The sequence below is a fragment of the Diceros bicornis genome, chromosome 6 (assembly GCF_020826845.1).
Source record: "Diceros bicornis minor isolate mBicDic1 chromosome 6, mDicBic1.mat.cur, whole genome shotgun sequence".
In the NCBI taxonomy this organism is placed as follows: domain Eukaryota; kingdom Metazoa; phylum Chordata; class Mammalia; order Perissodactyla; family Rhinocerotidae; genus Diceros; species Diceros bicornis.
Window position 1 is genome coordinate 34007782 of NC_080745.1, and position 25934 is coordinate 34033715.

A 25934-nucleotide genomic window follows, 5' to 3' on the forward strand; every position below is an offset into this window, starting at 1 on the left:
CAGTCAGAGTATAAAAGGGGACATATAAATCAGTCTGAAGTAAGAGGGCAGGGGACTGCTCAGGGAAGTTTTCCAAGAGGTGGCAATATTTGAGTCAGTTCTAACTCTGAAATTCATTCTGTCTAAAGAATAGGGTGGTTAATTTGTATTCGCTTGTTGTTCTGTAGATGGGAAGAGACAAGGGAGCACTGAGTAACACTGGGACTGGAGCCAGGAGAGGGTGACAGAGAAAATGACCTTTCTTATCAAATTTGTGTCCCAAATGAGGCTTAAATTAATGTGTCTCCTAGGTATTCTCATGTTGGTAAAAGAACCCTGTGCCCTCAAGACTGGTCTGCGGAGATCATTAAGAAACAGATGAATAGCAAGGGGCAGGATAAGAGAAGAGATACTTTCTCCAGATTCTCCAAGAGCCAGCTGGGCCTATAGGCAGATCAAATTTGGCCTCTAAATCAGACTTAGAATGAAGAAGCTTGGACTAAATGATGTCTAGGGTATCTGAGTAGGTCTTTTCATTTTTATCTCTCTTATAGACATCTTTAACTGCAGATGCCTTTCAGGATTATGGTTGGAATTTATGGATAATTTTAAAATAAAGAATTAGGGCTTTAAAGAATGACAACTGTACTAATGAGTGGAAAGATGTGTGTTTGTCCTTTTCTTTTTTTCCTTTTAAATAATTTGGCCTCAAATAACTTGCATAGATCTAATTTTTTTCTTTCTTAGAGGAAAAGAAGATTTTTTAAAAATAGCCTTACCCTCTAGCCTGCCATTCAGCCTTAGAGGAGTCTAGGGAGTCTAGACAATGTCTTAGGAACCGGAGCCGGCTTTGCAGTGATTTGTGAATAAATAATGCATTACAGCATGTTGAATTCAGACTCCAAGCAAATGCCATTTTAGGGAGTCATATATATTACATCAGGTTATCCTCTGAATTCACTTAACAGCCCAGACACTGTTTTTGTCAAGTCTCTTTCATTTCTCATTATTTTTCTTATTATAGTAGAATGCCTTTTCTCCTTCCTCACCCACAGTCTCCTTATTTGTTTTGTACAGTCTACCACAACATTAGCATGAATGACTTTTCTTATTAGAGCCACTTGGACTAATGAAAAATTAACTACTTCAATCACTTTTTTAGCATTAAAAAAGCCTCTTCAAATAAAGTAATGCCAAAAAATCTTTTTGGGGATGCCCATTTTCTATACCAGTCTTTCTTTGAGTTCTGGTAGCCTATCTACCTAACAGAAAAATAAACAAAAGCCAAAAATGTAAAACTTAGTCTTTTTTTTTTTTTTTTTTACTAATAACAAATTAAAATTATTGAGTATTTAGGTATGTGCCAGGCATTGTGTTAGATACTAGATATACAAAAGCAAGTAGACCCTAGTTCCTGAATGTGAGGAGTTACAATAGACTGGGAAGTTAGACAGTTATTACAATACAGGAAGAAAAGTACAGTGATGGAGGTATGGACAGAATAGGTGCATAATAAATGTTTGTCAAAAGAATAATCAGGTGCACAATAAATGTTTGTCAAAAGAGTGATCAGTATACAATTATGTCATTTGGATTTTTAAAAAATTGATCTGAATTTGAATTTTACCTATTTGACCTTGGAAGCCTTAATTTCTTCGTATGTACAATTGGGATAATATCTCCCTCACAGAGTTGGAATGAGGACTTCCTGAGATAAGAGAGCACCCAGTGCAATGCCTGGCACACATCATACACTCTAAGAGGGTTTGTTCATTTATTCATTCATTCATGGCCACCTATTTGTTGTTTTGGTACTTAGCGTTGCACTGCTCCACAGAGCACCTTCCAAGAGGCTGCTGGTGTCTCCTACACTCCTTTCATGATACGTAGAATATGATACATGTAAAAACCTTTGGATACTGTATTACTTAGTGATAGCCTTCTGTGTGTCTGAAAATTTTGATTTCTTTGGTCTAATGAACTTCGAACTTTTAAGCAGAAGTTAGCTACTGTTTGATTATTCTCTTACATAATTTCCAATTATTCCCTTAGGTGTAAACTCATCTTACCCATCTGTGATATTAACTAAAAAAATGGGAACAAACTCTGCTGTCCATCAGGAATTGCCCTATTAGCTTAAATTGAACTAGACTTTTCAGAGAACTCCTAGCATTTCTTGTTAAGTAAATGTATATCAGGTTGAATTTGATTGAGACTAGTTTTAAAATTTGGATCTCAAGTAATGCTGGGATTTTTCTAATTCTCAGGAAACTGTACTGGTTGGTTTACTGATTTGGTCTTACTCTGACTTCAAAGAACCCATGAGGGCTTTTTCTTTTCTCCATCAGGAAAGGTTAACTAAAACTCTCCTAATATAATATCTTCACAGCTTGTCTTACAGAATGTCATGGTATATTCTATGCTAACTGTGGATTTGAATTTTTTTTTTTTTTGTGGGGAAGATCAGCCCTGAGCTAACATCTGCCTACCCTCCTCTTTTTGCTGAGGAAGATTGGCCCTGGGCTAACATCTGTGCCCATCTTCCTCCACTTTATATGGGACACTGCCACAGCATGGCCTGACAAGCTCGTCGGTGCACGCCCAGGATCCGAACCTGGGCCGCCCGCAGCAGAGCGCGCACACTTAACTGCTATGCCACGGGGCCGGCCCCTGAATTAAGTTTTTTAGTTCTCTTTTAATATATATCTTTATGCTCTGATAGGGTTATGATAGCTGGGGGAACAATCTGTTTGGTTTTCCTCACTTGTGAGTATGTATAACCTCAAATGTGATGTTAATGTGGCTTTGCATTAAATTTCTGCCAGAGAAAAATAATAAATTGTGGAGTTAGTTGATCCGGTGAGTGTACTAAGTCCATTTACTTGAATATACAATCATTAACTCACCAAAGCTAATCAGATTTTATACATACTTTGTCAACTGTGCCCAGGAGCCTCGTCTGCCTAGTGAAACAATTAATTTCTAACTGGCATAATGGACATAGCCTTCCAGTCCCTTCTAAACCTGCTTTATAGAGGTCATCCAAAAAGACTCACCTTGCCACTCAGGTTTTTCAGTAGTCACCATGTCTGTCTGTCAGAGGGCTTGACGGAGCAGATCCTCAAAGCAGGGTAAGTTATATGATTTTAGTAAATGAATACTACTAGGCTATAATTAGTGTATGTCAAACCCTAGTTACTAAATAGCTTCAAATATTTGAAATGCCTGCCTCTCTGCCAATATTTGCTGGTAAATATGTGACAGAAGAATGTGCAGTTTTCCTCATTATGTTACCATGGTGGCATAATTTTAGTGTTTTCAGTTGGTTGGCTTTGATTTAAAATACTGATTAGCTTCCTCTCTGCTTCCATACTGAAAGCAGTGCAGTAATTTTGGCCTCGTGTTTATGTGGCAGTCTTCTCTGGTATTGCAAAGCTGTGGACAGTGTGTGTCCTCTCTAGATAATTTGAGGCTTATTGTTGCCTCCCAGCTGCATGACAGCCAGAGAGGAAGAGGTGGGTGTTCGAATTGTAGTAAAGGGATAGAATTGAGAATAACCAACTAATATTAATATCTTTGTCTTCTGTGTTATATCTAGCTCTTCAAATCAAATACCCTTGAAAGTAGAGGATCTCTGCTGTCCTGGGGAGCTACAGGAGATTGTGTGGGCAGCTTCTTTAATAGTTGCCACTGCCCTTATTCCCTCGGCCATTCACATTGATGTATCACGTGTTGCAAGTCTAATATAGGACCTCAGGAAGGGAAGATATTAAGAGCAATTTAAAGATTTAAGGAAGTATTATTTCAAACAGAAAAACTTTCTGCTAGCACCAGCAAGAGAAAGACCTGCCAGGCAGAAGTGAGGGATCTGAGTTTCTTTGAGTAAAGGCTTAGGGTTAGAAATGAGAAAGCCAAGCAGCCACAGGCTTTGCAAGTAGCTAGAGTCACATTAAAAGAAATGTGTATGAAGCATAAAAGAACCTATCAGGCACAGGTATCTTCATCACACCCGTTTCCACAACCACTGTCAGTAACATCATCGCATCTGACCACTTCTGTCCACCACCATTCTAGTCTAAACTACAGTCATCTTTTGGCTGGATTAACTAAACATAGCAACCTCAAAACATGCCCAGACTTTATGGAAGAAGACTCTGTGGTCACTGAACCCATACAGAAAAATGAACAAACTTCAGATGACTTTCATGTGCCTTACAAGATATCATAGTTAGTTTAGATTATTGTAATTAACTGCCAGGTTGAAGAACCTGTATGCTTAAGCATGAAACATTCCTAATTAGCTCTTTTTAAAAACTGAGAGGCTACTATCTAATTGAAAAGTATCTTCTGTGCCTCTTAAGTTGCTTTAAAAGACAAAACAAGATGAAAAACTAACATTTAAGAAAAACAATCTCAATTAGCTTGGTGACTTGAAAAAAAATAACAACACTTCAGTGCTGAGGGATTTAACACATAACCTCAGCTGATGGTTGCTCTTTGGTACTCTAAAACACAGAATTGGCCAGCCAGGTACAGCTTAACTTATTGTTAACCTACAGTACGGTAGAAATAGAAAGCAAGATGTCTTTCTATTTTTCACCACTGTCCTCATAAAGGAATTCAGTGACTTTCCTCCGTTTTCCTATTCTCAGAGGAAAAACATATATTTTCTTTCTTTTTTAAATGAAAGAAGGAGAATGATACTGATGCAGTCTTGCCCATTGGGTGCTTTGCCTTTCACCTGCCTCTGCTTGGACTCCTCATTTCTTCCTGCCCTCTATAGTAAAGCTTTAGTGAGCTGTGTGTTTCTGAGCTTCAGTCTCCCAGTCTTTCTTGCATTTGTCCTTATGCTTGTCCGTCAACTTACCCTGAATTCTAATTTCTGTAGTATATTGTTTTACTCTTTAGCTTTCCATTTTTTGTTCTAAAAAATTGGCAGTTTCCAACATAATTTTTAGTATATTGAAAAATATTAACCAGTTGCATAGTACCTAACAAGCATGAGCTCGTTGCGTATGCAGTGGCTTTCTGAATGGTCAGAATTAAAAGTGATGATAAGATTAAGCCAATCAAAAAGGGATCGGTCATTTCAAGAAGTGAGATAAACTGAGATTTGAGCTCTGGAGACCAAAGAATAGAATGTGTTACTAATTTTACAGATAGTACCCTTAAACTGAAGTTTTTTAGTATTTTCCAAGTAAGGTAAGAGTTTGAGAATATGCAGTGTAATATTTAGCTCAGTTCATATGGCTAAAAACAGATGTAACCTTAACTGTTTTATTTTTCCAGCATAATAGACGTGTGTTTCTCTCAAACTGTCTTGCTTTTGGGGCACATAGAGAGAGTTGTCATGATGGATTCTTTGAAAAACAGCTTTTTTTCTAACTGAGCCACAATTGATTTTTTCATCTCTTGCATCTGTGCCATTGTTCCTGTAGAAAACATCAAGCAATAACTATTTTTAATGGTGCTGTCTCCTCCTGGGTATAAACTAACAGTTTAACTTATAATTACCTAACTACATTTTTTTTTTCGTATTTATTAGGAATGTGTATACTTAGCTGATCTTAAAATCAGCGTCTAGTCATGGGCTTTTCAAATCATTCACTTCTGGAAACAATATTATACAATTTTATCATGGCTGTAATCATGCCAGTAATACCCATCCATGTAGAGTAATTTAAAAACCCACCAGACTGTGTTGTGGTCTTGGCTTTGTCCCATTAAGTCCTCAAAATCTCAGGTTCCTCTTATGTAAATGGAGACGATAACTAATACACCTATTTCAAAGGTAATTATGAGACTCAAATAAGAGAGAGAATAGGAAGCATTTTGTGCATTATTATCCCTCAGCGCATTTGTTTAATTGTGTCCCATATATGGTAACAGCAGGGCTTATAGTTTATTCTTACAACTTCTATTTTCATAAAATTTTGCAGAAGTCCAATTTTTATAGAGAAAGAGAGTTTATAATTCAGCTTTCCATGCACTTAGTGTAGTTCCACTCTTGCCAATCTCTTTTCCTTTTCTTCTTATAAACATGAAAAATGTTCATGTGAAGAATAGAAATCAGAGAGTTAGTAGAATTAATTAGTTGTAGTTTTTCTTTCCTTTCTCAATTTTTTTTCTGTATTGTCTTTATAGAGGACAGAAAGGTTGTTTCTCTTTAAATGGAGCTGAAGTCAACAGAAGCAAGTGTGATCCAAAAATTATTATTATTATTTGTAGCTAATGTTTATCGTTATTAATAATACTATTATTCATAGCAGCTAACATTTACTGAGCCCTTAGTGTGTGCTAAGCATTATACTACCATATTTCAATGAATCTAAAACAGAAACATTGGTAAGATACACCTAAGAAAGAAAAAAATGCTCTCAAGTAAACCATGACAAAAATACTTTCTTTACCCTAAAAATATTTAGTTAATACCTATTAAAATACTCCTTTAGGCTTATATCATTATTATATGTCATTCTTGTACATACATAAAAGGAAATTTTAAGCAAAATAAATTGATGTAAAACTTCTTCACATTCAACTTCAAATCCAACTCATCTGAATTTCTTTTTGATTCAGAATCATGAATGTCTGTGTTTTTTCACACAGTATTGTCCTTTGAGCCATCAAGAGCATTGGTAGTGCAGCATTTCTTAAAGGAATACTCTATTGTTACCTGGGATTTTCTTTCAAGCCACTCACACCCATTCTTCAAGGTTTGACATGCTTGTGCGGGTACTGACAACAGCGTCACAACTGCTGCCTAGCCAACAGCAATTATAAGAAGCTTATTGATTTCAGAAGTAAGTATTAAAATGTAAAAAACATAAATAAGTAAATACATCTTAAAAAAGATTAATTAGGGTGATTGTTTCACAGGTATTATCTAACTCAACACTCACGATAATTCCAAGAGGAAAGTACTGTTATTATACCCATTTTACAAATGAGGAAACCAAGGTTTGGAAAGGTTAGATTGCCCATGAGTTCACAGTTGGTAAGTGACGAAGAAAAACCAAACCCAAGTCAGTCTGACTGCAAATCCTATATTCTTACCCTTGTAACATAGTGGATTCATTTATATTCCACAAATAATCAAGATCTCTGATATGAATGCAGGAAGATTATCTTAATCCTTCCAGAGAACCAGAACAGAGAATATATAGTGCTACATAAAGCATTTCTCAGAGGCTACCAAGCTAGAATTTTAGCAAAGACTGAATGAAAAGACTCCTACAAATATCTTCAGCTGAGTATAGACCCTGCAATTCAGACTTCTAATTTAGAAGGGTGGGTCTCTCTGTGTTTTGATCAAAATATTCTCATTTTCCTAATGGACTAAAACGTGACTGTAATGATTTTTCAACATCTACCCTGGCTTGAATTTTATGAAAATTGATGATCTGGTAGTTTTCTAATATCGAGTGATAGAAGAAGGGAAACTTAACTGATGAGTTTTTGTGGTTTTCTTTTGAATGAATAAATGTACCTGCCATTCTCACCTAATTTATCATTCCAGCATAGTTTCAGACTCTGATTACAATGTGTTTTAACCTACAGAGTCTGACATTGCTTGTCTTGTCTGCATCCTCCTCTGTGCTTGTTGATTTACCAACTTGTTTTTATTGTTTCTTTTAGTTGGTTAGATGCGAGTTAAATATTATTGAGAACATTTATATATAACTGGACTCAGGTAAAGGAGTAAATGAAACCCACAACTAACCGTATCCTTGAAATTCTAGGACAACTTCAGGAATCTTTTTTTCCTGGGAATAATTACCAATTCTAAAGAAATGGCACAGTCTCTCCATAGGTATTTAAGAGTGTAGGCTGGAAAGTATGTCTTGTGCTCCTACTAGATGGTAAATATGGAATTGGTAGGTGAGTCTTATAAATGAGGCAGAGATTTAATCAGTGAGCCAAAATTATTTATTGAGCATATGCTGTGTGGCACAGTTCTGAGTATGACAGTAAAAAATACAAGGCATAGACTCTTCCTTCAAAAGGTGTATAATGTTATGAGAAAGAAATAGGCACTTTAAAAAATAAAGGATAATATAATGTAAAGCATACTCTTCTATGAGGTCTAGAGCTTACCTACTTTAAGAGCTCAAGAGACTCAGGAAAGTTGAGTGTGCTTGGGAATAATCAGTAGGGCCACGAATAGAAATTAACTTCAAGAAAGGACTAGGTTTGTTCAAGTAGATAAGAAGGAGGACAACATCTCAGGGAAAATAACATAAAGAAAAACCCAAATGCTTAGCATAAAATAAGTCTTTCTGTAGAGCCACGAAGTAGTCCAAGTCTTTTCACAGGTGATGAAAGGCTCCTTTGGAATACAGAACATCTAAAATTGATTGGATTCCCCTTGCTGTAGAAAGGCTTTTATGTTTATATTTTATTGCTATGAAAAAGCATTAGGCACATGATCAGCACAGCTTGTGAGAGTTTAAATTGCATCTTTTAGTGAGTTGATAGCTAATTCACATCATTCTGGGGCCCACTAAAAATATTTACCCACCTTGCCTCTATTAGGCAAGTTTTAACACTCTGATAATTTGCCAGTGATTACTGTCTACTGACTTAGAGAGTTTTCTTCCATTATTGTAATTGGAGAAATTACCTATATACTCATATGAAAATGATAATGAGAAGAAATTTTTGCCTGTCTCCTCAAAATTGCTTTTAAAAGATATTTGACTCAGTTTTTAATTTCTTCACTTTTCTTTCTTTTTTTTTTTTTTGGATCATGTAGTTTTTTTACCTTTATTCTATTGATATGGTATGTTACATTAATTGATTTTCAGATGTTAAACCACCCTTTCGTTTATGGGATAAATTCTACTTGGTCTTGGTGTATAATCCTTTTTATACGTTGCTGGATTTGGTTTGCTAATATTTTGTTGAGACTTTTATTTTTCTTTATTCAGTCACTCACTAAGATGAGGAAGCGATCAACTATGAGTACATCAAGCCCCAAGTAAATTGTATATCTTACTTATCATCATTATTTTTTAACAGCTTTTCACGCTGGCTGCTGCCTTCCACAGTTTGCCACACCTTTAGGTAAAATCAGCACATCAAGCCTGGTGTAGTGGTTATTAGGTGTCAAGTAATGAACAAGGTAAATCTCCAGCTCTTTCATGAATGCTGACATGCTGTCTGCAATGCTAGGAAAAAAGCAATGAGGAGATATGTTGTATTTTCACCTAGACAGTAGATCCCAGAGAGCTATCTACAGAAATGATGTAGTCAGAGGAAAACAAACTGACACTCAAGTGAGAGAAAATAGCACTTTGCTTTCCTTCTAGGATTAGGTTCTTGGTTCTTACCTCCTAAACTTGGAGCTTTAATCTTTTTTTCCAACAGACAGTCTTTCTGTTTCCAAAACGCTTGTGAACTGATATGAAAAGAAGAATGTCCTTGAACTCTGAATGATGTTGGGCCTCAAATCTCAAAGGAATATATAGTGCAAGACTAAGGTTTTTTCATGTTGCTGTGATTTGGAATGAAATGGCTATTGAAGATAGAAATTGGAAATGATAAGATCTACTGCTTGCTGAAATAGTTATCTTAAAGGAAAAAATAGCTTGAGACTGACCCTATATAGCAATTCCGTGTGGAAACATTAACTTCATAGATTGATTGGACTATTAAATAGTTAATTCTGCCAGAGTTTAAGGCTTGTTCTTATTGATCAAAGTCATCTCTTAGGGAAAAATAACCACACAAATTTTGTATAATTCAAAATGCTATGTCAGTTAATGTAGGGAAATCACTTAGAACAGGATCTGGCACATAATAAGTGCTATGTAAGTGTTTGCTATTATGATGATAGAATATGGATTATTCTTTAACAACCTAAGGAATTTTTCTAAGTAAGTATAATAGCCCTTTTAGACTTCTTTTCTTTGGAACTGAACTATTTTTTTTCTTGCTTTCTCTTTTGCTCCATAGCTAATTATATACCTTTAAAGAAAAAAAGGAAGTTAACTAGACTGAATTTACTTGAGATTATTCCCTCAATAAGGGGAATCTGGTTAAACTAGGCTTCAATGACCCCATTTTAGTCTAAATTCCCAAACATTCAGACTAGTTAAAAAGTCAGCAGACTGGAGCAGACAGCACATATGTTAGAAAAATGGTCAGTCTCACTAGTAATCAAAGAAATATTAATAAAAATGAGTTACCATTTTTCCTCTAGCAAAGATTTTTTTTATCATCATACTCGATGTTGTCAAGGGCACTGAGAAATGAGTATTCTTATATACTATTGGGATTGTAAATTGATACATCTTTCTGGAAATTAATTTGACAATACATATCAAGAGCATTAAAGAGTTTATAGCTACCATTTTTACACACATTAGATTGGCAAAAAATAAAAAGTCTGACAATACCAAGTGCTGGTGAAGATGTGAAGCAATGAGAGCTCTTATACATAGCTGATAAAATCATTGGTGTGATTCTTTTGGAAAATATTTGGATATTATCTTGATTAGCCATCAGTTCCACTTCTAGATATATACCCTAGATTTGGAACTCTAGTTCCTCTTTCACCAGGACACTGATACAAGAATGTTTATGACAGAATTGTTCATAATAGCAAAAAGCTGACAATAACGTAGATGTCCATTTAAAGGAAAACTGATAAATCGATAGTGATATTTTCAAACAATAGAAATCTATAATAGAGAAAAATGAAAGAAGCACACTTAAATATATCGGCGTGGACGAATCTTAGAAATATAATGTTGATTGAAAAAAGCAAGTTGCAGAAGAAAAAGTTCAAAAGCAAGCAGAAATAAACAATATATTGTTTAGGGACAAAAACGTGTTCTAAACTAAAAAAAAAGACAATAGAAAAAGAAATCCAAATGGTGGTTACCTCTTAGGAGAGGCAGAGGGACAGGCTTCAACTGTTACGCTAATGCTTCCTCTCTCAGGTTAAGTGGTAGGTTCCTGGTGTTTTTTTTTTTTTATTATTATTATGCTTCATAACTTGTCTATTATGTATATTATTTTGTGTAGATCAAATATTTCATAATAAAAAAGTTTTAAAGTGCCTATAGTTTTTTTTCATAATTCCATTTCTAGAGGTCAGCCCAAAAATAATGATGAAAAAATAAGTACAGAAGAAGTTTTTCCCAGTGGTAGTATGTATTGGAACCAAAAATTGAAACAACCTAGATGTCAAACACCAATATATATATTTTTTATATCTTGCCTTGTTCAAGAAAGGATTTAAGAAAGCCTTAAAAAATATAATCATTGAAACAAAAGTACATTAAAACTCACTGAGAAATGAAAGTTAAAAGAAAGAAGAGGTTAAGGGAAAGCCAAGAGTAAGGTTATTATGAAAAATATGTCATAAAATCGCCTGTTCTTATTAGAGATGGGCCACAAACTTAATTCTAAGCATCTAGTAACTGAATAAAAAGAGAAACATGAGTCATGGTATCTTTACAATAAGAAAAAATCAACTGGGGCTGGCTTGGTAGCATAGTGGTTAAGTTGGCGTGCTCTGCTTCAGTGGCCCAGAGTTCACGGGTTCGGATCCCAAGTGCAGACCTACACCACTCATCAAGCCATGCTGTGGCGGTGACCCACATATAAAATAGAGGAAGATTGGCACAGATCTTAGCTCAGGGACAATCCTTCTCACCAAAAAATAAAATAAAATAAAGAACAAACCAATTGTTTTAATTGAGACCAGAGAGAACATTCTCCCCAGATTGTGTGAGCAAGTTATTTAACTTCACTCTGTCTGTGTGTCCTTGCCTATAAAATAAAATAATAATAATACCCATTACAGAGCGTTGTGAGGATGATATAAGGTAAGTTCCTAGGATAGCACCTGGCAGGTAGTAAGCACTCAGATATGTTGCTGATTAGCCACGATTAATGACATTCTCAAGAGTATCCTTACAGAAATCAGTATTGTGGAAGTAGCTATTGTTAAGGGAGAAATGGAGAGGTAGTCCTTGCCTCAGGTAGGAAATCCTCTCAACAATAGGACAGAGAGTTGTGAATTAATTTTCTGGTGGTCTGTCAGTGTTCACTCAATACATATTTATTGAGTACCTCCTTTACTGCAAGTTTTCTGTCTGGTAATATATCGCCAGGGTACGGGACATATTAAGTTGGTGTTCTGCTTCAGCGAACTCTAAGTAGTTTAATCTTGAAATCATTCTAACGTGTTCAATAATAAATAAAATTTCTTGCATTTACTTTTTCTGCTTATCAAATGTGAAAGTAGTATTCTGTAAACAGACTGGGCAAAAGCAGTTATGAAAAGAATAGTGAGAACTAGTAATTGAACTTAGTTAATACTCACTAAGAACAGAATAATCAATTGAGGCTTTTAGCTCCTGGGAAGTGATATCATGGTGATAACAATATTAATTGTGGGGCCGGCCCGGTGGCTTAGCGGTTAAGTGCGTGCGCTCTGCTACTGGCGGCCCGGGTTCGGATCCCGGGCGCGCACCGACGCACTGCTCGTCTGGCCATGCTGAGGCCGCGTCCCACATACAGCAACTAGAAGGATGTGCAACTGTGACATACACCTATCTACTGGGGCTTTGGGGAGAAAAAGGAGGACTGGCAATAGATGTTAGCTCAGGGCCGGTCTTCCTCAGCAAAAAGAGGAGGATTGGCATGGATGCTAGCTCAGGGCTGATCTTCCTCACACAAAAAAAATTTATATTAATTGCTATGTTTATTGAATGCTAACTATGCACCAAACTCTGTACTAATTTCTTTACATATATTATCCCATTTAATCTTTACAATACTTTGAGGTTGTGAATATTATCTCCATTTTTTTGGTGGAAAGATTTTGAAGCCTTAGAGGGAATAAGCCACTTGCCTAAAGTCACAGCTGTAAGTATGGATTCAAGCCAGAATTCAGACCCAGGCCTTGCTGATTGTAAAGCTCAGATTCTTAATCATTTTAATATATTACCTTCTGTGGAATGAAACAAAGACTGATCAAACCTTGAAACCCTTTGTTCCAGATCTAAAATGTTTTTCCTGACACCCTCAGTCAAATATACCCTGATTTTTGTTATCCTGTAATAAGTTCGTGCGTCAGTCTTATCTTCCTAATTTTGACTATCAGACTGGAAAGTTAACCTTTTCCAGGTCTAACTATATGATTGGTACTCATGTCATTTAGTCAGATTTGATCACCAGCCTGAACTTTCTTAAAAACAATTTTAAAATGGAAATAATCCTTAGATTTGAAGTAGAAAAAGTCTAGCATCTTAGTTTGGTAATCTATAATCTCATGGTCCCAAACTCTAATGGATTGTTTTGGCCCTTGCTGAGGGCACTGAACTATGTTGCCTCCATTCCAAATTCTGGACCTTCTTCCTCAGCCAAAAGACAAACGTATGTGTTCACAGTGAAGATGCATCTTATATTTAAAGATAAGAAAATTTAGGCTCCAGGCAATTTGACCTGGGGCTCTCTGATGTCCTCTGCCAATTGTAGAAACATAAGATTTCACATTCAAACTGTGAAATGTATATGTCATGCTCACTAGGTGGGTTTGCAGTAGAGAACTTTGCCTGTAATCATTTTTCCTTTTATGGGCATAACAGTGTTCTGAGACTCCTGGTAGTAGCAACAGTGGCATAGTTAGATTTCAAAAGCCAAATTCTGTCAGATTGAAAATCATCGATGTGTTCATCCCAGTGGCTTGAGATTAGTATGCATTACTTGAATTGTACAGTTCAGAAACTAGAAAGCCTATCAAGAAAATTATCATTCTGAGATACTTGTATAAGGGCAGGATTTACTCTGAGGGATAGACATAGTCTCTTGAAAGATAATTTTATGAAAGAGAATAAGGTTGAGAATAAGGTTGAAGTTTACATTTGTTGGAATATATTAACCATGAAAATCTTTAACATATCAAGACCACTAGCAGATACTGATTTCTTTTTCCTTTTACTATTTTTCTAATCTTATTTTGGCTTTTGTTCATAATACATGTTTTCCCCTCTTCCTGGCTTCCTGTCTTCCGTAAATCATTTCATCTAGATATATATAGACCATCTGTCCTCCAAAAAGGCTATTCCTTCTCTCAACAAGGGGCAAGTGAGAACAAGAGGCACAGTGTGGATAAAAAGCCAAGAAAAATCTCGGCGGACAGTTTTTTGGCTCCTCTTCTCTGGCTCCTCTTTGCCTGCCCTGCAGCCCCCTGGGGAACAAAAGGGAGCCAACAGCTTGTATCCATTTGAGAAAGTGGCAATGGCTTGCAGAAGAGAAAATGCTAGGCTGTTCAGCTCTCTTCCTAGATACAGAAAAACAATGCAGATGGTGGGTGGTATGCCGGAATGCACACATTCTGTGCCATAGAACCAAATAGAATGGAATTTCTTAATTGTCATGGAAGTGGAACGTAAGAGGCTTTATCAACATTTGGCTAAGTAAAACACAAGCCAGTCATTTGAATTGCTTCCAAATATACAATTAGAAGCTTTCTACATTGTGATAATTTTGTAATAACCTATGTCTTTCCCCAAAGACCCTCTCATGACCTTGGGGATTATATTCATACAGTGCTCCAGGAAGGCACCCACAGGATTGTGTAGGCTTAAGATACACACTTCATCCCTAGATCCACATGATGTCTAACTATTGCCCTTGAAAATTTAGCCCTAATGCAAGTCCTTGAGAAACTACCCTGGAAGCTCCCTAGGCTTAGCGCAATAGGTCTTCAGTTAATAAATGTTGAATGACTAGCACATTAGTTTGGGTCAGTATTCATTAGCAGTTTTGTGTGTAAAGAGAACCAGCTCTCCCCCACCTCCTCCAGCCATGATTAAGACTTGAGAAACAAGGCAGTCTTCCTCAGAAGAACCTAAAAACCTAAAAGGAGAGGTGTTGCCCAAAATCAAATTACAGAGGAGATAGTAAACTTTGAAGTGGGCCATACTACATGACGCTGATTTTTATAGTTTTTAAGCCCTTTCAGGTTCAAATCACATCAAAATAATAACAATAATAATAGAAAAAAGTCTAGGTTTTCAGAGAACATTAGTAAAAATGCTAATTTGAGCGTTGAGATTGTTACTTGGGGATCTCCACTGGAAACTGTCTTTACTATCTTTGAAACATAAGAGAGGTGAGGCTTTATGCCCCTATGGAGAACAGACGAATACAGGCCTTCCATAAGCCTTGAGCACACTGCTGCTGCTGCCAACATTATGAACAAGAAACATTTCAGCCTTGAGTCTATCTTGTGGGATAAAGCTTAAAACTCATCTAATTCAAATATATCAGATTTCTCCACAGCTATGAAATCTCCCAGATAAGGCTAAAATGAGCACCCCAAGTTATTAAAGCATAGCCTGGAGAGCAGGGACCACAGCTTTGTTTCATAGATGAACCACCACACATCTCCAACTTTTGCCTGGGAATCACATTTCACTGAAAACCTGATTTAAACCTTGCAGAAACTATCCCCATTTTGCAAAAAATTTATCAGTCCCTCCATTTTGTTTCAGGATGGTAAATTGAACCATAAATCAAACTTAAATTAAATCCTGAAAACTTTTGGTGTTGTCAAAAATTAATCAACTCCGTAGAAGTGATGGTGTGACAAACATGAAATATTGAGTGGTTTGAGTTATAAGAGAGACCTTCACTTAAAATTGATGATGTTGATTTTTTGGGAAATAGTTTTGCTTGTCACTTAAATATGACTAAGCCCAGTGGCTGTGTAAGTTTATCCAAAACAACATGTGCTGTCCTGTAGGATGAATATGTACTACTGCTTGGAAGGACAAAACAGTGTGATATTGAGATATAGTCTTTGGATCCAGATAGAGCTGAGTTTGAATCCTAGCTCTGCCGCATGTAACTTCATGTTGCCTCAGTTTTCTCATTTGTAAAGTGGAGTTGTTAATGTCTACTCTATAGGCTTGTTACAGTGATTAAATGAAAAACTATATGGATGAAGTACCTTGACCCATAGTACATGTTCAGTAAATGGTTGCTATTGTAAAAATGTAGTTCTTGTGTCTTGCTCACTGATACAGTCCCACCAGTGAGGAAATAAGTTAAGGTATATATCAACTTACCAAGCTAACTGGAGAAATGAGAATTGAAAGAGGCTTTTGCTCTTGACTGCATACTTCCTTATTTTGTGTCTCATGTCAGTCTTATCTCCCTCCTAAATGGTGAAGTCCCTAAGGACAGAAACTGAGTATTCTCCTTCTTTCACGTACCCTACAATGACTAACACAGTGCTAGACAACTAGTAGACATTCAGGAAGTGTTTAGATGTCACCTTACTTAGCAATGTCTTATGTCTACATATACCCCTCTTATGAGAACAGGATTATGCTCTGCCACATAGGAATCTGAAAGTTTTCTGGTAACTGTTATTTTCCAATAAAACCATGGGGAAATTTTACCATCTTCAAATCGTTTTACTTTCTAATTGGTTTCTGGACCCATCTTTAGCCATTTTATTATTTATGCATTTATAAGTATCATTAACACTGCAGCTAGTACTAAGATAACTTTCTTGTCTCTATTTTAAATGAAAATCTTAGTTTTCTGATATTACTTGGATTAGCTAGAGGTCCTTTCTACTTAACCTTTCCATCTACATATTTAAATATGTTTAGTGATTTTTCAGTAGCTTTGGTAAGTAAGCATATCTAATTAAGGCATCCTACAATATACATGTTTTTTTCAGGCTCTATTGATGTGCTTGCATTTGATTACCATTTTGGGGAAAACTTGAAAATGCATTGCTCTTCTTTGAAATCCTTAGAGGTCTGAGTGTATAAGAAGATTAAGTACAGACTGAGGGAGTGATGTGGCTTCACATATGTATAATTGATCAAATTTACAATAATTAGTTTGTAAGTGTTCTTTGAGTAGCAGGGACATGGATGATCCAGAGAACACTTATTACTAATAATATTACTTATGAATTTGAATGGAATTTTAACATTGTTTTTATCCCCATAACGATGCTCCTGATCTGTAAGGTATGTGGGATGTTATAGCAGCTCTATTTTATCCATGAGGAAATTGAGGCCCGGAGTAGTTGGGTGACTTTCCTGAAGTCATAAGTATTAGTGGCAGAACTGGAGTAAGAACCCAGCAGATCTTCTGTTTCTGATTAATTTTTTCAAATCTTGGAGAGAATTGTAGTTCAAAAATATAGTCCCCTCCATCAACTGTTTTCTGCCATTCAACACAGTTGATCATTCCATATTCCATGTCAAAGTACCTTCCATTTGACCCCAAGAACGTCTTTCTGTTTCCCTCTCAGTTTGAACGCCACGACCCTGTGGATGGGAAAATTACTGAGAGGCAGTTTGGTGGCATGCTGCTGGCCTACAGTGGGGTGCAGTCCAAGAAGCTGACTGCCATGCAGAAGCAGCTCAAGAAGCACTTCAAAGAGGGAAAGGTAGGTGTCTTTGCCTAGAGGAAGAAAAGGAACCGGGGGAAATACAATTATTGCAAAGGTACTAACAGAATGAGAGTGGGTCATGAATCAAAGATTATGACTAATTCATCTCTGATACCTGAAAAAAAAGACCAGTGGATGAGGAAGAGGGCAGAGCCCAGAATGACCCTAGGTTTCTAGTTCAGACCAAGGATGGCACTGTGAACTGAGACTGAGAATTTAAAAAGAGAAGGTGGTTTACAGGGGAAGATAAAGAGTTCAGTTGTAGATATGTGTTTAAGATGCCTGTGGACTATCCAAATAGAGATGATTAGCAAGGCAGTTGGATATGCAGATCTGCTTTAGAGGACTGCGGTAGATTTGGGAGTCATCAACACACTGTTAGAGTTAAAACCATGAAAACAGATGAGATTGCCCAAGGAGAGTATTATACAGAAAAGAACTGTGGGCCCAGGACAAAATCAAGTGGAACCCTGTTTTGAGAGGTTCGGTGAATTCGATCAGAAACGTAAAAGAAACTTTCCAGCCCAAATGAATGGACTGAATGTATATTTTATTATAGAGGAGAGTAAAGGCAATAGTCTGCAAACAGATCCAAATAGGTCGAATAACAAGAGGGAAATGACACAAACCGATCAGAAAGGGAAACACCAGATCGACCTAGATAGAAGCAGATCCGAATAGGTCAAATAACAAGAGGGAAAAACATCAGCTCGATCGGAAAGGGAAACACCACATCGACCGAAGGGAAATAACACAGATCAACCGGAAAGAGAAACACCAGGTCGACCCAGAGAGAAACATCAGATCGGTTACTCACAACATCCACGCCCTTGCGCCGGGGAGAGTCCCTTCAATTGACACGACTAGGCAGGAGTCCGATCGTCAGAGGTCCGGGGCAAGGCATCCCCTCCACAGGTGAGACTCTCACCAGGCCTCAGTTTCCAGCAGTTTATATAGCATCAGTAATCTCCAGAGTAAGCATTTGCAGAGTTTGCAGAGTAAGCATTTGGTGTTCCCATGCACCAGTGGTTATCAGTTGCGTACGTGCACTGAGCCCCCTGGCTGTCCTCCCAGCCCGGCAGTTGTGTACGCGCATTGTGCCCCCTGGCTAGCGTCCCAGCCCGGCACAAATGGCCAGTCCGTCCTGAGCTACGACACCCAAAGAGCCTTGTAGTCTTACAAATTGCAACTATCTCTGTGGGAGAAGGACCGGTTCCCACCACACAGAAAGCAGCTTTATGTTTCTTTGTGTGCTGGTCGCTGTAGGTCCATGGAACGGCCAAACATGGCTGTACTCATGACAAGACAAACCCTAACATTTAAGCAGCTCAGGAAAGAAATCTTGAGGAAAAAGTAGTGAAATCAAAGGCAAGGAAGTAGAGGGTTCAGGAACTGAGGGATCTACAGGATCACATGGGACAGAGAGAGTTCGGTAAAATAAGATGATAAACATCCATTGGTTTTGGTAAAATGGTAATAATTGGTGACCTTTGGGAGAGCTGTTTTATTAGAGTAGTCGGGTTTGGAGGGCATATTAAAATAAGAAGGAAGGAAGTAGAGAAAGAGAAGAGAGGAAGAAAAGGAGGAAGAAGAGGCTCCAGAAAGAAGGAAATAGCTTATGTTAAAAACTCTGAGGCGTATATTAGTCTGCTTGGGCTGCTATAACGAAATATCAGAGACAGGTGGCTTAAACAGCAGAAATTTATTTTCTCACAGTTCTGGAGGCCAGAAGTCCATGATCAAGGTGCCAGCAAATTTAGACTTCTAATCAGGGCTCTCTTCCTGGCCTGTGGACAGCCACCTTCTTCCTATGTCCTCACATGGCCTTTCCTTGGTGTTTGCATGCTGAGAAAGAGAGCTCGAGCTCTCTGATGTGTCTTCTTAGAAGGACACTAATTCTGTTGGATCAGGGTCCCACCCTTATGACCTCATTTAACCTTAATTATTTACTTAGAGGCCCCATCTCCTAATACAGCCACACTGGGGGTTAAGGCTTCAGTGTATAAGTTTTGAGGAGATACAGTCAGTCAGTCCATAACAGCCAGGAAGGACAAATCTGGCATGTGTGAGGAACTGAAAGGAGACTATTGTAGTTGGAGCATGCTAGCAAGGAGAAGAATGGCCTGAGGTGAGGTCTGAGATGACTCTGCTTTATGAAAAATAGTTTGGAAAGGAGCAAGCATAGAAGCAAAAAGACTGATATTAAGATTATTAGAGATTTCAGGAGGAGATAATTGAGCTTTTTTTGAGAGCACTGAGATTGGAGAGCACCATGGATTTGTGGTGGTACTAGTTGACATTGCTGTCTGATACCTGTCAACACCAGTTGCACAAAGAGGCATATGGTAGAACTGAGTCAGCATTGGGGATTTTGCCAAACTGAAGCAGAAACTAGTTGAGGTCACACCTCTTAAGGATCACTTACACACGCACACACAAACACAGCAATGCTAGGGCTAGAACCCAGATCTTCTCATACTCAGCCCAATACCCTCTCCACCTGACAATGATTACCATTTGGCCATGACCAGGAAATTGACCTGGCACTAAAAATGATCCGTGAGAGATTGCCAAGGTAGCGTGGTGTAGTAGACATGGAGCTAGAAGACTTGAGTTCAGGTTCTGCTTCAGAGATTTACATGGACAAATCACTTAACCTTATTCGCCTCATGAATCGAGAGGCTTGTCCTAAATGTGCGCTAGCTTTAAAACTCAATAACCAAAAACAAGTAATAGGATTGCTAGTGCTTGTCTCAGTTTTCTTAGTTATTAGTCTTTGTGCAGGAAATCTTGCATGAACAGCATTTCCCCAAGTTGGTGGAAAGCAATTCTTATCAGCTAGGCTTTTTCCTCCTTGTCTTGGATGTTGAAAAGCTGAAAGGACCTCTGAACCAGGCTGTGGACTGCAACTGAGGGCAGGCTGGGCTCTGAGAGAAGTGTCAGCTTCTCTGAGCTCAGTCCAGCCTATCCCAAGGTGTTCTCTTGGCTATAGGGAAAGACTCATCATTAATGGAAAGTGACAAGAGGACAATACTTCTCTCTCAGAGAGAACTTCTACACTACCTAGTACCCAGCTCATATCTGTTGGAAATTGTAATTTTTGAAAATTGATTGCAAATATTTAGGTGGATTTTTTAGCCTCTATGCTGGAAGTATAGTGTTTGTATTAGGAAGCATTCCTTTCTTTTGACCAAACTTCTTTTGTGTGTGAGGAAGATTAGCCCTGAGCTAACATCTATGGCCAATCTTCCTCTTTTTGCTGAGGAAGATTAGCCCTGGGCTAACATCCGTTCCCATCTTCCTCTAGTTTATATGAGATGCCACCACACCATGGCTTGACAAGCAGTGCATCGGTCCGCACCCAGGATCTGAACCTGTGAACCCTGGGCCGCTGAAGCGGAGCACATGAACTTAACCGCTAAGCCACCAGGCCGGCCCCCTTGACCACACTTATTTTTAAGTTTGGTCCAGACATTAATTTGACCTTAAAATAATTACCTCTCATGATAGGTTAATTCATGTTTTATTATGAACTTATATTTAAAAGCAATAAATTGGGTGTTGGAGACATCTCCCTTGAAGGAATAGAGTATTTTAGCTTTGGCAGGAGTTAATTTAGGACCTGATGACCTTGCAAAAGAGTTCTAAAGTGAAAGGACAAATTTTGTCAGATGATGAAAATCTGGGGTGTTAAATTAGTTCTGGCCCAGAATTTCTAGCCTGCTTTAGCAAGGAGATTAAGATTGATTGTCCTCTCATGTTGATTAAATAGTTTGTGAACATACAATTAACTAAAATGAGAGTTAATGAAGGGCCTTTGCTCCTAAGGTTACCGGTCCATCTCTCTAGGACCATTTCCCATTAATGGGGAATCACTATCTGCTTTCTAATTGCTTCTTTTATTCCACTTTGGATTTGTTAACATGAAAACAGTAAGTTTTCATTTGGCTCACGTTGATCATTTTCTGTGTTGGGTTCTGTACAAAACATCAAACCAGACCTAAAAGGTCCTAGTGGTGGTATTAAATAAATATTTACATATTAATGAACATGCAATGCTTCACAGCCATTTTTCTTTTTCTGTCTAACAGCCTTGTTAGATGTCATTTTGCCTTTAAGAACATAGTGACAGAGAGAAAGAGAAATTAATGATCCAACTAGACTCTAGACTAAAATCCAAGGCTGCCTATTCCAGGTCTTGTCCCTTCCATAGCAAAGTTCTGTTTCTTTTAACCATACTCTTCCTCTAAAGCAGTGCTTCTCAACCCTGGTCTCCCAGTAGGATCACTTGGGGAAATTTTAAGAAATGTGGTTGTTGGGGCCCTCTTCAAACCAATTAAATCAGAAGGTCAGTGGGTGGGTCCAGGCATTAGTAGTGCTTAAAAGGCTCCCCAGGTGATTCTAATGTGCAGTTAGGCTCATGAGCCACTGCTTTGGAGGGGCTGTGCTCCATCAGTGTCTCTCGCTGTTTTGTCCCTGAGTAATAGCTTGAAGAATTGGGGAACTTACCATGCCTGGAAAAATTACTTTATTCATGCTCTAACTGTCATGTTTCTTATTTAGCAAAGACAGAGTTTTCTTTTCTTTTTTTTTTTTTTTTAAGGGGGACATGTTTTGTTTTGGCTTCATTTTAAAGATTAGTCACTATTCTCTACCATGTTTTCCCCATTCCCTTTCAATATCCTTTTTCCTGTGAATTCTTTTTCTAGGCCAAACCTGACTCAGCTCTAAAATTTCCTTGCTTTTCATCCTCCTAATTGTCATCTTCTCCTCATTAAAAGACAGGCAGAGTTTTCTGAGACTTCATAAATGTAGTTCACAGTGGTGGTTCTCTATGCTTAAGAGTGCAGAAGATGCAAACTTTAATAATTTAGCAAATCCACTTAAAGATGAATTGAAAATTACAGTTCATTTCAATGGCAGACATTGCTGTATGCAAAACACTAAGCCAGGTGCTGTGAGAAAGATAAAAGATAAACAAAAAACATCATCTCTCCTCAAGAAATATATAGTCTGTAATAGTCTAGTAAGAAAAAAATATGCAGAGAACTATATAATTTCATATTCAATATTTGTTGAGCACCCACTGTGTGTCAAACATTCTTCTAAATATTGGGAATATAGTAATGAGCAAAACCAGCTCTTCTCTGTCCTCATGGAACTTATCATTCCTAGTGGAGAGAGACAGATAATAAATAATTATAATACAAGGCAACTCATTCAACTTTGAGCCTCTTGAGAGCAGTGTCTTACTCATCTTTGCCATCCTCAGTATGGTGTCTCATAGGCAAATGTTTGTCAAATGCATTGATGAATATATTAAGTACCCTAATAAAGATATGAGATCTTTTGGGAGCACCAATGAGAAAGATTAGAACAAACTGAAAAGGCTGAGTAAGAATTCTTGGAGGAGGTAGAATTTGAACTTGGCCTTAAAGGCAGAGTAGGATTTTGACAAGCAGAGGTTATAAAGGTATTTGCTTTTGCTGCGTGTGTCCTCTTATAGCCCTATCCCCAAGAGCGTTCTGTGTATATCACTGCTTATTAATACTGCTACTAACTATTAAACAGGGTTAGTACTTATCAAGCAATTATATTAAAACTATTAGATTATTAACTGTTCATGTTATCTGTGGATAATATTCTTGTGGACTCTCCTATTTACTTATTCTTGCAGATATTTGAGAGTTGAACCACATTATGATCATTGTGGAATATCAGTTTCTAGTAACATTACTAGCACAGCCCTTGAAAAACTCTAATTAACTCCAATTATTAGGTCAAAATCACTGTGTAGTAAAGCATCTGAGGTGGGGCCATTAAACTGAAAAGACTAGACTTTATGGATTTGCTTGTTTTACTGATTAGCTTTGAAACCTGTGCTTCCCCTAAAGGAGAACTAAGCTGTGAATTACTATTAAGAGATTTAGTTTTATGGACTTTCTTCCCTATTATATTTCTGGTTTTTCCCCACAGTTAATTTCATATACTTCAACCTTTCCCTTATTTCCTATCCCTTAGGGTCCTACACATACCAGAGAAGAGAGTATATTTCAGAGCTTAATTGAATAAATTCATTGCCAAGGGTTCTATAGTTATAAGCCTGCCAGCTTACTAAGGACTTCCACCTACCACTTACTGAGTATCTTCTATGTACTAGGCATTTTATTTATCTTTTCCCTAATTATCGCATCCCGCTTGGTGGATAGAATCCCCATTTTTCAGATGAAAAATACTTTTCTGAGCCTTATTTATCTCAGATAATACAGTGTCTTAAGAGGTGGCACCAGCATTCAAAGCCAGGACTGTCTCATTCCAGAGTCCATAATCTTTCTACAATGAGTTTGTTTGTTGCCCCTCCTTATTCCCATGATTTGAATAAGCAGAAGGGTTTTGGGGAAACAAGAAAACCAGTATTGCTAGGCTCTACCCTAGAGGTTCTTAGAGAGATTGCTAGAAATGTAAGTTACGGAAGCAGATTGTGGAGGACCTTAAATACGAGCCTAAGGATTTTGAGTTTTATCCAGTTGACAGTGAGAAATCACTGATATTTTGTGAGCAGGAAGAATGAGCATATGAAGCAAGTGATATTTCAGGACAATTAGATACTTGTGGAAATGCAAGTAATGGACATGGTGTAGTTCCTGCCTGCTGCCAGACACCAGTGGAAGAGAAATCTGGGGTTTGGAAAGGGAAGATGCTTTATTGGACTAAGACAGACATAGTAACACCTTTGAGAGGGTACCCAGTTGGTGACAGTGACCACATGTAGGGAGGGAGACTGGAAGATGGCTAGAGGAAGAATTGCTTTGTACTGTATAATATTTTGTTATAGTCATATATTACCTAGTATAAAAATAATTAAAATGTTTTTAGGGGCTGGCCCCGTGGCGTAGCAGTTAAGTGCGTGAGCCTCCGCTGCTGGCAGCCCGGGTTCGGATCCTGGGCGCAGATCCCGGGCGCGCACCGAGGCACCACTTGTCAGGCCATGCTGTGGCAGCATCCCATATAAGGCGGAGGAAGATGGGCACGGATGTTAGCTCAGGGCCAGTCTTCCTCAGCAAAAAGAGGAGGATTGGCATGGATGTTAGCTCTGAGCTGATCTTGCTCACAAAAAAAAAAAAAAAAAAAAAATTTTTAAAAACTAAGCAGAAGATTGAGCAGATGATAAGATTGGTGAGAGGCATAGCATATAAGGAAGAAGGAAGAAGACTATTTTATCTTTTCAGTGGCCCATAGAGGGAACTCAGGTAATCACATTGATTCCTGGGAGGTAGATTTGCTATAACTGATTAAAAGACAAGGCAAGGAAATCATCCATTACAGTGTGTTTGCACTCACCCATGGCCTGTCAGCACTAGATGTCTGGCTTTACAGCTGACTCCAGAGGAAGCCAAATTTTCCTTACCCCTCTTTTCATCTGCTACAACTGCTTTTTATTTTTTTAACAGCTTTATTGAGCTATAATTTATATACCATAGAATTCATCCATTTTAAGTATACAATTCAGTGATTTTTAGTAAATTTACAGAGTTATGCAGTCATTACTGCCATCCAGTTTTAGAACATTTCCATCACCCCTAGAAGATCACTCATGCTAGTTTGCAGTCAATCCCCATTTCCGCCCTCGCCCCAAACAACCATAAATCTTCTTTCTGTCTCTATAGATTTGCCTTTTCTGGACATTTCATATAAAATCATTCATATAATAATGTAGTCTTTTGTGTCTGGCTTCTTTTATCTATTATAATATTTTTTAGGTTTATCCATTTGTTGCTTATATTAGTAGTTTATTACTTTTTGTTGCTGAAGAGTAAATAGTATTCCATTGTATGAATATACTACATTTTATTCATCCATTCAGCAGTTGATGAATATTTGAATTGTTTCCAATTTTTTTTGTATTTCTTTTTTTTTTATTGTGAAATTTTTCTTGTACATTATTGTTTGTCAGTTACCATATAAGTGCATCCCTCCACCCCTTGTGCCCACCCCCCAACCCCCATAGCCCCTGGTATTGAATTGTTTCCAATTTTTGACTATTATAAATAACACTGCTGTGAAAATTTGCATACAGGTCATTGTATGGACCTATGTTTTCATTTCATAAGGAGATTCCTAGGAGTGGAATGACTGGGTTGTATGGTAAAATTATGTTTAACTTTTGTTTTAAAGAAACTACCAAACTGTTTTCCAACGTGGCTGTACCATGCTTACATTTCCACAGCAATGTATGAGTTCCAGTTTCTCCACATCCTCACCAAAAGTTGTTATTGTCTGTCTCATAGTCATTGTAATAGGTGTGTAATGGTGTCTCATTGTGGTTTTAATTTGCATTTCCCTAATGACTGATGATGCTGAGCATTGTTTCATGTACTTATTAGCCATTCATATATCTTGTTTGGTAAGATATCTATTCAAATATTTTTTTAATTGGGTTATTATCTCATTATTGAGGTATAAGAGTTCTTTACATAATTCTGGATACAAATCCTTTATCAGATATATGATTTTT

The 25934-nt window shown here is 37.5% G+C and overlaps 1 protein-coding gene across 2 annotated transcripts in view; it reads left to right on the forward strand.

Annotated features, from left to right (window-relative positions):
- MICU1 (mitochondrial calcium uptake 1) overlaps positions 1 to 25934 on the forward strand; it is a 224122-nt gene that overhangs the window by 166562 nt on the left and 31626 nt on the right. For both annotated transcript variants that reach the window (XM_058543221.1, XM_058543220.1), the window contains one exon: positions 17279 to 17416. In XM_058543221.1, coding sequence (XP_058399204.1) covers positions 17279 to 17416 — 138 coding nt within the window. The remainder of the gene's footprint in view (positions 1 to 17278; positions 17417 to 25934) is intronic.